At 42.6% G+C, this 14741-nt stretch overlaps 2 protein-coding genes across 5 annotated transcripts; both read right to left on the reverse strand.

The window, feature by feature from the left end:
• Positions 1-301: 301 nt before the first annotated feature.
• Positions 302-3294, reverse strand: ctsl.1 (cathepsin L.1). Its single transcript, XM_079286469.1, has 9 exons — positions 3248-3294; positions 2848-2948; positions 2428-2570; positions 2078-2275; positions 1792-1983; positions 1251-1416; positions 1015-1120; positions 597-700; positions 302-478 (listed from the first exon to the last, which is right to left on the reverse strand). The coding sequence occupies exons 2-8, from the start codon at positions 2945-2947 to the stop codon at positions 601-603; spliced, it is 1005 nt and encodes a 334-aa protein (XP_079142595.1). The 5' UTR covers position 2948; positions 3248-3294; the 3' UTR covers positions 302-478; positions 597-600.
• A 5652-nt stretch (positions 3295-8946) lies between these two features.
• Positions 8947-14305, reverse strand: vgll2b (vestigial-like family member 2b). Of its 4 annotated transcripts, none has more exons than XM_079286308.1 (4): positions 14202-14305; positions 13203-13548; positions 10649-11107; positions 8947-10044 (listed from the first exon to the last, which is right to left on the reverse strand). In XM_079286308.1, exons 2-4 carry the CDS (start codon positions 13501-13503, stop codon positions 10001-10003), a joined length of 804 nt encoding a protein of 267 aa, XP_079142434.1. In that variant the 5' UTR covers positions 13504-13548; positions 14202-14305; the 3' UTR covers positions 8947-10000. The 4 variants fall into 4 exon arrangements, with proteins under 4 accessions (XP_079142434.1, XP_079142433.1, XP_079142432.1 ...); XM_079286307.1 differs by having other exon boundaries at positions 14186-14282; XM_079286306.1 differs by having other exon boundaries at positions 13946-14243.
• Positions 14306-14741: the final 436 nt, after the last annotated feature.

The following is a 14741-nucleotide window of genomic DNA, read 5'->3' on the forward strand; positions in this document are numbered from 1 at the left end:
AATTCTGTAAATGCCCATGCAAACTGTACCGTTTGAAGGATGTTGAGACATTTCACTACAAAAGTAAAATGTCAATCATAATGGCAAAACAGGTTGGGGAATATCAAATTTCATGACAATCCATCCAATAGTTGCGGAGATTTTTCAATCTGCACCAAAGTGGTGCACCAAACTTCAGATGGACTAACTTCTCTAGAGCCACAAAATACACATCAGTCCTTCTAATATAATGGTGGACAATGAAAAGCAACTAAATCATGATCACATTCTTGTTTGTTCATTTTTTCATTGAAAAACGAAACACTGTCTTTACATTTATTTACAATCTTAATAAAACGTAAATCATTTTAAAAGTGCAGAAAGATCCTACTAACATCCATTGAACGGCAAAAGGACTTTTTACAAAAGTCAGTTTCTTTATGAAATTAAAGTAAATGATGTGTCACTTTTCTCCTCCTTCCTGAGGAAAGTCCTGGACCTGAAAATCCAATAAACATGAAGAACAACCAGTTAATGGACATTAAACTGCGAAGTGCACAGACATTATATAAATACACAATAGTATTTGGTCATAAGGGAAGGAGGTTTCCTCTCACCTGCTCAGACCAGGGGGTAGCTGGATGCAGTAGCAATGCCACACTGGTTGTCTTTGTTCCTGGTCATCATGATGTATCCCTTGGTTCCCCATCCAAGACCCCAGCTACAGAAACACACAAATGACCCAATATTCAGTTGCTCCATGTAGACAATCATAAGCACAAATATTAGCAACATGCAGAGACAAAATGATCTGTATTCAAATAGAGGTGGAATAATGGTAGCAATTCATAGTAATGGGGTCGTTAAAGAGGTTTACAACATCCTCAGTGAGTTTCAATTTATTTTGGCAGCTATAAATAAGACGTCTTACTGCTGCTGTCCGTGACAACAGGCCGCTTTCTGTCTCCGCTGTAATATGACTGAGTTTTAACAGGACTGCCATGTTTTTAAAGAGCAGCAGATTTGGTTGTTTACCTGTTCTTGACCAGCCAGTAGTCTTGTCCGTTGTCAGTCCCGTAACCCACAGCCAGAACACCATGGTCCAACTCTGTGCTGCTGCAATCTGGCTCATCATACACTCCTAGAAACACAAAAGCACCGATTATACAGGCATATGGATAGGTAAAAAAAAAATTATTATATCCTATTCCTTTTTGGATTTGATGAGAATATTTTCTGGCCGAAGCAACGTAGTGTTTAAAACTGTTCACCTGATTCGTACAGCTGGAAGGACCCATGAGAAGCATCAATGGCCACGGAGATGGGTCCGATGGTGGCCACAGCCTCCTTCAGTGCATCTTCGTCGCCTTGTGTCACATCAACGTAGCCTGTGCATGTGGCACCAACGTTGGCAGGAGTGTAACGGCACTGGCCTCCCTAATTGAGAGAAAAATGTCATCAACAAATTAGACACTCGTTTTTTTCTGATCGAAGCAGCCCACAAAAAAACTGGCGCACAAACAATGAAAAATGTTTTCAAGCGTTTTCATGCTGCGTCCCTTTTAAGGTTTTGAAAGATGGCCTTGTCAATGAAACGGCCTTGCATTGAAAGTTTGTTGTGGGCCACTACTCATTTTGTCCACAAGATGGCACTATTACACATCTCTTATATGGAGGACTGTCATTTGAATCTGTCTGAATGGGTTGATTTCCATCTCCAGCTCTGCACGTTAGCATGATAATGACAAATGGCTGTCTGACACTGGATGCTGTAAATGTAAACATTTTTCAACCAAACTGCTTTCTGTTTACCTCAGCCTCATAAGGGTACGAGTCCTCTGTGTCTATCCCTCCGTTGGCTTTGATGTAGTTGAAGGCATTGTCCATCAGGCCTCCATTGCAACCCTCGTTGCCATAGTCGCCGGAGCAGTCAACCAGCTGCTGCTCGCTCAGAGACACCAGCTTCTCTGTCTTCCTGAAGGTCTGACCCTCCAGCGAGCCAGTCTGAAAGAAACAAGTGTGATTGAAACCAAAAGACAGTTGTGTAAAGTTCCCCGCATTACCGGAAGAGAGGACACCAACTTGACGTAGTACATACTGCACTGAAGGCCCAGCAGGAGCCACACTGTTTCTGATCCTTGACACCAGTGACGTATCCCTTGTCCCTCCAGTCAACAGAGTCTGGCAGATCAACTCCTTCAGGCAGCCGGAAGTAAGCAGAGCCCCGGCGAGGCAGAGACGCATTGAAGAAGCCCAGGCAGCCCTGGGAAATCAGGCGTTTGTACTCTTCATTTTCCTGGAGAAGAGGGTAAAAATTCAGTGTGTCACTTAATTAAGTCTTCATCCAAAATGTCATTCGCTGCATCCTCACAAGCTGTTAGTCACAAAGGGAGAAAGTTTAAAAGCTAAATGATGGCAGAAACCACATTTTAGTATTTCTGTGCATACCATGTCAGCAAAGTAGGTCATGCCGAGGCGATAGGACTTCATGCCCTGATCTGCCATGATGTTGTGCACCAGCACCAGTTTGCGGTTGATGAGCCAGGTTTCCTTGCGTTGAGCCTCTTCTGTCGGAGAGTTGTAGGACCTTCCTGCCAATCAGAGAAGGAAATAATCTCTGATGAATTACTAATCAGTTAAATCCTTTTCCAGTTTGGAGATCTCCCTTTATTAGCTGACAAACATGTAGGTTGTAAACTTTTAAACAGATTACAATTCCCTATTCTTTTGGTCTTGTGTGTTATGTGTAAATGAGCACACACTCCAAATGTAAGCCTCGTAGGCAGTACTGTCACAGAAACCTGAACAAGAGCTGCTATATGTGAGCAGACTACAATGAAAGAAAACGGTCTGATAAGACCGTCTTACCAAACTTGAGTTTCCAGGCGTGGAACTCCAGGTCTTCCAGAGAAATGCTGGCGCAGCTGGCCACGGCCAGAGCAGCAGCAACAAGCAGCAACAGCTTCATCCTGACCGAGACAAAAGCAGAAAAAGGTTTAAACAAAGATCCCTTGTGACCTGCAGGAAACCACACAGGTTGAGACTGTACTCTTGCACTTCAGGTTTGCTAAACAAATAGTATCTGCCGTGACGTTGGACGTCACATACCACTGTGTCAGATCTATTTCCCAGTGTCTTTGAATCTCTTGTTGTATCCCTCCCTCAAACTCTCTCGGTTTCTGTCTTTATGTGACTACACTTGTATTACAGGAAGTGCCTGATTGTCTGTTTTTTTTTGTATTTTTCCGTCTCTGCTGTTGCTGCTTACCTGCTTCTATGTTGGTATGATAAGGGTTTGAAGTGTGTCCACCTGTGGTTGATGCAGGGCTGTGTTAGAGAGATGTTCTTTTATAGCTGACTTCATGTTATGACAAGCAGTACGTCCTGTCAGGTGGCTGTCAGCCGCTCGTGAAGAAAAAAGGAAGAGAAAGTCAATCATTGAAATACAGAATGAATGCATTATCATGTTATGCATTAAGAAGTTCTCATGATGCCATTCGTTTGGGAAACACGCATCAAGGTCATGGCATGTTCTGTGAGGACATGATCAGTTACTCAGCAGTTTGTTGTTTGGGAATTCGCGTGATGCCTTCATGTGAAAAGACACTGTTGGGATTTTTTTTTTTCACCACTGCTTTCTGATTCCAGTCACATATGGATGGGAAATAAAAAACAGACAATAGATCCAACAACATTATGCATGTGCTAACGTGTGCCGATTTTACTGGAAAGCTCACTCATATGGCACGCTGGAAAGTATGTTCGTAGCTTATGGAGGTGTTCTTATTTCCTGGATATGTAGGTGGTACTTTAGCTAACACCCACTATGTTTGTTTGAATGATTTACATACAATTAGAGACTCAAACGAATTAAACAAACCTTGCCAAAGTATACACATTTCCAGAAATATACTGAGCGTTTACAACTTTCTGCTTTAAACTGAAATGTTTTCAGAGGTTTTGGAGATCTTTACATATTGTCAACACAAATATACAACTTAAACCCAGTTGTTCAAGAGTTCCTTTCTGTCTCCACATCCTGTTTTCATCTTGTGTTTTGATTTGCTCTGCAAATGTTCCCTTTTCATCATTGTCAGGAACATGAGTAGATGTACTTTCCAGTCAAGCACACAGAAGGAGACCAGATGAAGAAGAAAAAAGCTGAAACCAGAGCTGGGAATTTACTTTATTAATTAGTTTCACTTAATCACATGATGGCAGCCAAAGAGTGAATTCTAGGTCTGATAAACTCTTTATCCATATTGTATAAGCAATGCATTCATATTCATTTGTTTCACAGTTCACTGCGGTTACTTCTGTCAGACTGCCTTTGCCCCGCCCTCCTGCGATCCTGCTGTCTCTTTGCTTATCTGCCTGTCTGTCACAAGGCTTTCAGGTCATGACAATACTTAAGGCCATAAAGACGCTGTTAAGTGACGGTAAAACTCAGAGCTCAGCTAAAAGTTTACAGATGTACAAATGCTTGAGGTCTTTCGTATAAAAGCAATACAAGTAATTGCTAACACTGGCACGAAACAAATAAGAGCGGAAACAGAGCTGCTGCTTTTATTCTATTATACCACTTTTTTGTTGCTTTTTATGCTATTTAGCTTTATAGTTGCTCACAAAAATCCAAAACACAGACAGACGTAGAACAATTGACCAGTGTTGGAAGAAGTACTCAGATCATTTACTTACTCACTATAATGTTAATACACAATGTAAAAATACTCCATTGCAAGTAAACGTCCTCCATAAAAGTAATTCTTAAGTAAAAATACAGAAGTATAATTAGCAAATTGTACTTTAAGTATCAAAATTAAAAGTACGTGTCGTGCACAAATATGGCCCTTGAGTATATTATTAAATACGACACATTGATTTATGATACAAATTGAGGTCATGAAATGAAGAGAAGTTTCTGTGAGGACATGATCGGTTACTCAGCAGTTTGTTGTTTGGGAATTACACATAAGGAAGAAACACCGCCTGTCCGTGTGTTTAGCGTGATGCCTTCATGTGATAGAACACTGTTGGGATTTTATTTTTCACCACTGCTTTCTGATTCCAGAATGATGGGAATAAAAAACAGAAAATAAACACAGATACAATAACATTATGCATGTGCTAACGTGTGCCGTCGCCCACCGATTCTACTGGAAAGCTCACTCGTATGGCACGCTGGAAAGTGTGTTCGTTATGGAGGTGTTCTTATTTCCTGGATATGTAGGTGGTACTTTTGCTAACACCCACTAATACATAATTCCCCCTTCTTTTTTAACTCCTCCACAGTGGATTGAAGTCATTTTGCCTTTCTATTTGATTACCGGTAGATACTCAAAAAAGTTTTTACAACTTTTTGCCTCAAACTGAAAGGTTCTCAGAGGTTTTGGAGATCTTTAAATACTGTTAACACATGCAAATATGTACACACACGTTCTGATAAACTATACCCTTCTCTCCATTTCGTGTTGCTTGATTCATGATTCATGATAGATGAGTGTTACATGTCAAGATTTCCTTTCTGTCTCCACATCCTGTTTTCATCTAAAGATTTGATTTGCTCTGCAAATGTTCCCTTTTCGTCATTGTCAGGAACATGAGCAAACGTATTACTTTCCAGTCAAACACACAAAAGGGGACCGGATAAAGAAGAAAAAAGCAGAAAACAGAGCTGGGAATTTGCTTTATTTATTTGTTTCACTTAACCATCACACCCAAAAGAGTGAATTCTAGGTCTGATAAACTCGTTACACATATTGTATAAGCAATGCATTCATATATTGTTTCATGGTAGTTCACTGCGGTTATCGGACTGTCTTTCCCCCGCCCTCCTGCTATCCTGGATATCCTGTTTTTCTCACTTGTCTGCTTGTCTGTCACAAGGTTTCCAGGTCATGACGGTACTTAAGACCATAAAGTTGCTGTTAGGTGAAGGAAAAACTCAGAGCTAAGCTAAAAGTTTAGTCATTGAACTCTATCAGCTTGTCTGATGTTTTTTAGTTGATAGTCTGCAGTTTCTTAAACATACAAATTATGCTGCTGGTAGTGTTTGTACAAATGCTTGAGATTTTTATTTTAAAAGCAATACAAGTAATTACTAACACGACCACGAAAACGAATAAAAGCAGGAACAGAGCTGCTGCTTTTAATATATTATAACACTTTCATTAAAAGCCAAAACACAGAAAGACTTAAAGCAATTGACCAGCGGTGGAAGAAGTACTCAGATCATTTACTCAATACCACAATGTAAAAATACTCCATTGCATGTAAAAGTCCTGCCTAAAAGACCCTCTTAAGTTAAATTACAGAAGTAGCATTAGCAAATGATGCTATCAAAAGTAAAAGTACTTGTCATGCACAAACATGGCCCTTGTGACTAATATATTATTATATATGACATGTTTATTGATAATACTGATGCAATCATGTGTAAGAATCAGAACACAAATGGTAAAGAAAAAGGTTGGGAAATGCTGCCTACAGTATAAATGGAGAGAGAAGCAAGTGGGTTTCATGACGAGGACAAGAAATCAAGTGCAAATTTATACATACATAACGTTTGCGATGTACCTCGCGTACTATAAAGCAACAGTCAATAAAGGGTCAATAAAACTGATAGGAAAACTTCATAAGTTCATAGCTCAAGGTTTCTGTGCACTTGGCCTGTGATTGGCCTTGGAAATGAGGTTGGAGTAAAGCATTCGGAAAAGGCAAAAACCCACTAAGTGCACAGAAACAAAAAACGTTTTCTGTGGTTTCCACCACCACTTCCACATTGTATAAATCGTATTTACATTTGTATTATTACCACTTTTTTATTTGTCTCCTTCAGCTCGCACATTACAGTTACGACAGCTCTGCAAACGACACATTAACTGTCTGAAATGCAGGACAGAGATACACATTTATGCAATATTTCTGAAGTTCAGGCGAGCAAATTAGGTTTTTCTGATACAGTCAGTTAACAAGTTGAGTGTCAGGCTGAAAAGATATTACAGTTAATGTCGCAGTATTTAGTGGAAGATGGAATATCAACAACAGGTCTGCGATTTAAACTTGAAATCATTTAAAAGGCAAATATGCAATTTGGATTACCGTATATTCATTTCAGTAGATGTAAGAATTTAACATTTTTAAAACCGAATGTGAACCTACATCCTGTATCATGTGACTGTCATCGATGACCGGCCATATGACCCACGGCCTCTGTGGTTTAGATTGGGTCATCTTAGGGTTTGTCTTACTGTAAATGGTGACTCAGTGATGGACACCACAACTCAGTCAATCAGCTGTTCAGGAAGTACTGTTGGGCACTGATAACACTCACTTCCCTTCATGGAAGTCTACCCGGATACAGTACATGTACAAAACCAGGGTTTTTTCCAAAGTTACTTTTGGTCAAAGTGAAATTAAGCACACTGTACTCATGATTATAATTCTGACACAAACGTTTTCAAGATCTTGCCTGGTAGAGGCAAACGCAAGCTTTTTGGTTTGGTTTGCTGTTGTGTTGAGAGCAATACAACACACACTGACACAGTTGTTTTGTATTAGAAGTCCAAAAACAGTGGAACATAGTTTTCACTGTTTCCCAGAGCCCATGTGACGTCTTTAAATGTCTTGTTCAGCAGTCCAAACCCCAAAGATATTCACTTTACAAGGATATAGTACAACAAACAGCTCTACAGTAAATAACCAAATACTTAAAATGGACAAGAAAAGTAAAGGAAAACCGTTTGTAGAGACAGTTTCTCTGAGCATTCCCACCATCCAAAGACAGGGTGCAGGATTTACATTCTCTAAGTATAATGTGGGTTCTATAGCAATGCATTTTGGGGGGTAAAATGATCAACCTAAAAGGGCATAAAATAAATGCACCACCACCTTTCCATCTGTTTTTCAGTTGCCAGATCCGCAGTAAGCCTCACACAGATTCGAGTATGTACCAACAGTCAGTCACAAGTAAGATTTTGAAATTCCTTTCATTTATTTTCTAGCTGGCTTTTGCAGTATTATGACCACACCAGGAGAGGGCAGCATTTCCTTAGGCTTTGCGTACACAGTGTTCATGTTCAGTTCGTAAACACAGCTCCCACACATTTAACAGTGGGTCAATAATAAAATGAATATACAGTAGTTTTGCTGCTCATTCTTCTGGAAATTCTGAATCAGTTGATTAATATCACTGTAACAGTCAGCATCCATAATGACGAAAGAAGCCGGGAATTTCTTTTATAAACTGTTACAGTGTGACGGTTAACATGGACATTTTTAATGCTATGTAGAGTTTATCGACATCTAAGTAATATAATGTGACAATAGCCGTGGGTGCATACTAACTGTGGAGTAGATCCCGGAGGATCCAGTGACAAAACTAGTGTGAGAAGGCAGCAAGATGCTTGGCATGGGACACCGAGAGGAAACTCTTCTAATTTCATGACTCTACGTGTATCCTCAGCTTAGAGCCAATCACATAGTTGGCTGCTCTCTAGTGGGGGTCACACATAACAGCCGTTAAATTGTGACAGTGGCCCAGACTGGCACATAGCACATAATGTGATTATCGGATCAATAACACAGCAACATTTGGTGCATAGTTGGAATGGCAGGCTTCATCTCTGGTTACACATTGCTGGCATTCACCACTCGTTCCCACTTTATAGGTGGCAAACTGTGAATGCCAGCAGGAATTCAAATGGAAGGCCTTTTAAATAAAGCAAGTCGCACAGCGCAACCTTGATCACATCTGGCTGTGCTACTGTCTCGAGGATTCACACAGCGACTGAAATATCAACGCACTCTATATACTCTATAGTAGAGTAGTGTGTAAAATCAGAAACTGATCTAAAAGCCTTCATTGACCACCAAGTGTCTTCTACCCAATAATACTGAGACACATTTCTTAAAGATTAAATGTTAGTATTTATAGTAATTATTTCTCATGTCATGCAAGGTAGATGTGTCATTTTACCATAAACATATTTATTGACATCACAATCTTCTTGGACACAAGAACAACCGAGAAGTGTTTCGAAAGTCCAAATTTAGAACATCTAAGAATGAGACAGAGAAGAAAAGAACTAAGACGGAACATCATCATCAAATTGAAAGAACACAAGATTTGAGTCTGTTCAGAGCAAACAAATACTGGTTGAAATTGTGTTTTTTTTAAAAATGACCTTTATTCTCCACAAAAGATTGCTTCATAGACAGATGAGAAAGTCCACCAAAAAAAACATGGTATGGTCATCTCCATCGCCTCTCCCTTTAGAAAACAATCAACTAAATCACAATAATTTCAGATCACTGGCCTAACCAAACATTTTACAAATGCACATAAACACCAATAAATAGAAACACTTTATTTCCGAGAGCAAAATTAAATAATAACAACCAAAAAAAGCTGTCACGATGACAGTCGCAAAGCATCAACCACCATAATTGCTGCTCCTGTTTGTCGCTGCATGCTGCATTTGTGAAATGCAGATAAGTGGATGACCACTGTACCAACAAAGAGCACGAGACAGAGATAACCAGGGACGTTGGAGGGAATCCCTGCTTGCCCGTGTTCATCGACTGTCCCTCCATTCATCCCTCTATCTCTCTGTCCTCTGCTAAGGTCTGTTGTGATCCTGTCTTTCTCAGTCCAAACAGGTCACTGTGGCTCACACCTCGCCAAGGTCTGCGCTGCACCGGCAGCGTGGGGAGAGAGAGTGGAAGAGAGATGGGAAAGAGAGAGAGAGCAACCCACACAGATAATAGACAGCGACACTCTGTCTGTCTCTCTCTCCCTCTGTCTCTCTCTCCCTCTCCCTGCTTTATCTCCATGGTGCACACACGTCGACCTGGACCAAGGCTGTATACTGGCAGGGGAGGCCAGGAGCAGAGAGAAGGGGGTGGATAGATGGGGATGGAGTGTGTGCGGGGGATAAAGGGACACGCTGCTTCAATAGCGGAGCAGGTCCAGGGACTAATTGGATCTGGTAATGGCTGGTCAATGTGACTGAAGGGCTCGTTAGAACCAGTACAGCTCCTTGCCTTTCTTGTGCTGCTGGAGGCCTGAGGAAAAAAAGACAAGGGAACAATGAGGAGGACAACGGTGAACAACAGAACACGGGTTGTCATGGAGCCTACTTTTGCTTAACATCCAGTTTTAGAAAGGGGAAAGAGAGCTTCTGTGATGATTGTGTGTGTTAGCGCGCACGGTAGTGTCTATGGCAGGACCTAGTTTATTCGACATCACAAATGCAGTTTCCCTACAGAGGGCATCACGAGGGTTGAAAGTTGATACAGATGCGTGTGGTGCATGAGGGGGTGTGTGCGTTTGTGTGAATGGTTGTTAGAATGTGTGTTTTCTTCTGTGTTCATTGATTGAAGTCAATGTTCAATACCTGAGGTAAAATGTTTTTTTCGCAATTAATGGCACAAAGACAGCCAAATCGATACACTGCAGAATTTCAAGCGCGCTCGCATTTGCTCAAGTTGATCCATGAAAAGATACATTTGTTTCTCGTAGCCATAAATAATCAGAACTTGCCATGACTGAGTGTGTTTCTTTGCACTTTTGGGTTTTCCTATCTGGTCTGATTGGAGATATTTTATAAAAGGAACACTTTTTCTGGACAGTATTTGTAAAAACTTGACACAGTGATGTGGTGGCTACCTGCATCCATGTTGAGCGCCAGCGTCTGGCTGACGTCTCCTGGTGGAAGCAGGCCGGGCCAGGAGGCAGTGGGCTCCAGCTTGCTCACATCATAGTGGCTCGGCAAGGTTAAGGGATGAGGTGGCCTCACCGTGGGCATGAGCAGGGGCCCGTAATGTTGCTCCAAAGCTGACGGTGAATACAGTTCGTGGAGAGGCCGTGGGTGGCCGTAGGCAGGGGCCTGGGGATATCCCCAGCTCTCTGGTGGGTGAGGGTGAGGGTGGGGGTGAGGGTGGGAGTGAGGGTGGGAGTGAGGATGAGCGTGTGGGTGCGGCAGGCCCGGGTGCAATGCTGATGCGTATGGGTCCATGGAATAGGAAGGCACACCCGTCTCACAGTGGGAGCGGCTCTGTGGCGAGGAGTAGTTACTGTCCCAAAAGGATGGGGGAAAGCTCCGTCGACTGCTAGGTGAAGGGGTATCTAATGGGAGAGGGAAGCAGAAAGAGGAGGGACATTTAGGACGAGTCATGAATCTTTATTAATAGAGCTGATCAACAGGAGCTACCTGTGAGAATACATAGATATCTTCCCCATTGGATCATAATGTCACACAGCCCTAACCCCAACAAGACACAAAAATAAACGAGAGAGAGAGAGAGAGAGAGAGAGAGAGAGAGAGAGAGAGAGAGAGAGAGAGAGAGAGAGAGAGAGAGAGAGAGAGAGAGAGAGAGAGAGAGAGAGAGAGAGAGAGAGAGAGAGAGAGAGAGAGAGAGAGAGAGAGGTCCCTATATCCTAGGATTCTATATAAGGTAGACGCTCTGACCTGGAGGGAGGCCAAGGCTCACAGAGCCTTAAATCACTCGCTGTGGTGACATCTCTCACTCTCATGTCAGCCGAGTACTTCTGAAAGTCTCGCAACACACTCGTGCACGCACACGCACACACACACACACACACACACACACACACACACACACAAAACTGGCCCCGTACTCGCGCCTGCTGCCCCTCTCTTCTGCACCCCCACCTGTTGTTTTCTCTGCTCCCCCCTCTCCTCGCCCTTGACAGAATGTCAGCGAGCCATTATATGTTTTTAGCAGTATACTTGTGTGTGTATATATATATACACATATAGATATTCCTCTGAAAAAAGACACCATGCAGCATCCTGAGAGGTAATGTTTCTCTCTGCCCCTATCACACAGACCACAGCATAAATCTGACCAGCAGGCAGGCAACTGACTGAGCAGCCATTGTGGGGCAAGAGCTGGAGCGACAGTCAGAATAGCAGCCGCGGAGACGTTTGAAGGGGATACGGCGACGAGGCTGTGCGCTTACGGCCATGTATAAACATAGCATCTGTTGTGAGGCAGGAAGCGTGTGTTAGTGCCGAAACGAAGACGTCCAACTGAACTAGGAACGAGGCTAGCGGTGATAGCGGAGAGAGTAGAGGCTTATAGGCCCTGTGTGGATATTCAAAGAAAATCTGCAGGCTGCTGGTACAAAGGATTTGAAAATGACTATGTTTGTACTTTGCATTTTGGTGCAATCCACATGAAAGCATAAAACTAAAAATGATGAACATAATGTTGCTATTTAAAAATAAAAAATCGAATGCTTTACTTTACTTTAATGTTCTTTGCCTTTAAGAAAATGTACGAAAGTTTTATAACTCACATGAATCCCATCAGTGTCTTTTGGGGCAAGGTTGCCAAAGCCCACACAACATGAACATGAACATGTACTGCTTAAACTCAGAGCCTGGCATCCGAAAGCTGCCGATATCATTCTTGGATTCCTGATTTTCCCCAACCTCAACAATCTAACTATACACAGCATGCATGCTTTCTCTCGCTCTTCTTTAATCTTTACTCTAATTAGAGCAAAAGAAGTCTCTTTGGACACTCAATTGCTCCTGACCTCTGAACCTTACTACCCGATCTCTCCAGGGACCACAGTCTCAACAAGCAGCTTTTCAGCCCTGCCACCTGATCACATCACCTGTTTGGCGCTCTGCTGTGCTCTGCAGAACTGTCCACTCGCCCCATGTGTGGCCTCAACAACAAGCGCAAGACACCACACAGACAACTGTGGCACCGGTGCTCACATAAATAAATAGAAATGATGAGACCGCAGGGATATAGTGCAGGGCAAAAGCCACTTAAACTCAGTTTACCCAACTTTTTTTAGATTTGCATGACTGAAATAAATGTGTTGTAACATTGCAGTGAGTCAGACTAACTGGTGCAATAACATTCAGACAAGGTCCTAATTAATTTCATGAAAATATAATTGATTCGTGGTTTTGCGTAATACATTGGTGCTGTTTTCTTCATATTCCGACACTGGGCATAGGATTTACTGGAGTTTGTGTTTTCCATGGAGAGTAGCCAAACCGACCCTGTTGTTTTGTTGGATCTCTCCATTGCAACTAATACCATACTGTTCTGTAATTATGGACATGAAAAGTACGTTACATGTCCAGTATCACTACATTTAAGTTGGTCTGGCATTACCCACATACGTAGACAGTTGTGTGTGCCTTGATTTGACTCGTCTTTACAAAGTGGTATACCTGTGCCCTGTTGGTCTGGTGCCCGCCGTTTGCCCTCCCTGTCCAAGTAGGAGCTGAGTGCCCTGGAGAAGTGCTCGTCCACCACGCTGCTGATGTCTCCCTGGTAGTAGCTGAAGAGGACACAGCGAGAAGTCAGGTACTCTGCCTCAGGGGCCTCCTGCTTCTCCTTGGGGCCCTCCTCTGGCCTTAAAGCTGCAGGCGCGAAGGAGGAAGTGGAAGAGTTGGATGAAGATGAAGAGGGAGTTGATCCTCCAGTGCCTGGGCCCCCAGACATCCCCTCGGGACCCCTGAGAGTGTCCATAAAATCCCGGCAGAGAGGAGAAGTGTTGCTCAGACCTGTGGGAGCCTGCCAGGGGGGGTTAGAGAAGAGGCGGGGGAGGAGCGAGTTAAGACAGGTGTTGCACAGGACAGTTCTGGAGCTGTCTATGACACGTTTTGACATAATGTTTTTCTTTGTGTGTGGCAGCGCTGGCATGTGTGTGCATGTGCGCGCACAGGCATGCGTGTGTCATGATGTAAATGTTGTGGATGTAGAAAAAAACAACACCGCTAATCTGGGTGTTCGTAAATGACTAATTGAATTAAACGGATACTCGCAACACAAACATAAAACACTCTAAACGATCCATCAAGTGACTTGCTTTTACGCACGAGCTGCATACATTCCTCACCTCAAACACCACTTAATCAATAACTCCTTCCCCGCTAACTCTGAAAATAAAAAATATTTGCTCACTTCCTACCTGAAAGCTATTGATTAAAGCAGGAACCGTCGGGGCGTACGGTGCGTAATGTCCATAGGCTGGGTACATAACATCCAAACAGCTCATGGTAAACGAGCGGCGTCTTCACTGCTCTGTGGAAACCGACCTTGCTGACAGAGAGAGTGACAACATTCCTGTTTGTTTTTTTGCCGAAGAGAAACGGGCTCGGTAATCGCTGATCAGTGTGAAAAAAGCCGTTACCGGACTCGACATAATCACCCCAGAAGAAGCGCACCTCTCTGTTCACTGTGTGCGCCACAACAGCTGCGGGAGCAAAATGTGGTGAGGTTTATGGAGCAAGCATGAGGGTGTCCAGTCCTGTACATCTCTGTGTCAACCCCTCCCACCTTTACCAGCCCACACACACACACACACACTTCAACACCACCAACACTCCCACTAGCAGATCATTGGTTGCACAAGTGAATGTTTCCTTTCAATTAATTGGCAAACAAGTTGTAATCTATGCATAGGTGTCAAAAGTATAGATGTAAATCATGTCAAAGTCAGAGACTGCAACATTTCCATTCAAGTTGGAAACAACCTGTGACGAATAATGGCTCCACAATTTCTTAATCCTGGTGCAAAATAAAGGTTAAATAGAATGTCATTCAGTTACACAAATAGAGTTGGATGAAGTCATTGAGCTTAATAGCTAGCCACACGACAATGAGCGCATGATACATGTGATTAAGTGACATTTTATTTCTTTCCATGTACTGGATACTTAAAAACGTTGCACTCAGTCCAAGCTGAAAGTGTATCCGTGGTCTTA

This window comes from Melanostigma gelatinosum (assembly GCF_949748355.1).
Source record: "Melanostigma gelatinosum genome assembly, chromosome: 16".
NCBI lineage: Eukaryota > Metazoa > Chordata > Actinopteri > Perciformes > Zoarcidae > Melanostigma > Melanostigma gelatinosum.

Coding starts and splice junctions, on each gene's coding strand:
- vgll2b (XM_079286306.1), bottom strand. CDS start 14,032: ATGAGCTGTTTGGATGTTATGTACCCAGCCTATGGACATTACGCACCG. Junction 13,549..13,945: donor CTTTAATCAATAGCTTTCAG/GTAGGAAGTGAG, acceptor CCCCCCTGGCAG/GCTCCCACAGGTCTGAGCAA. Junction 10,045..10,648: donor GGCGCTCAACATGGATGCAG/GTAGCCACCACA, acceptor TTTTTTCCTCAG/GCCTCCAGCAGCACAAGAAA.
- ctsl.1 (XM_079286469.1), bottom strand. CDS start 2,947: ATGAAGCTGTTGCTGCTTGTTGCTGCTGCTCTGGCCGTGGCCAGCTGC. Junction 2,276..2,427: donor TGACCTACTTTGCTGACATG/GTATGCACAGAA, acceptor CCTCTTCTCCAG/GAAAATGAAGAGTACAAACG. Junction 701..1,014: donor TACTGGCTGGTCAAGAACAG/GTAAACAACCAA, acceptor GTGTTTCTGTAG/CTGGGGTCTTGGATGGGGAA.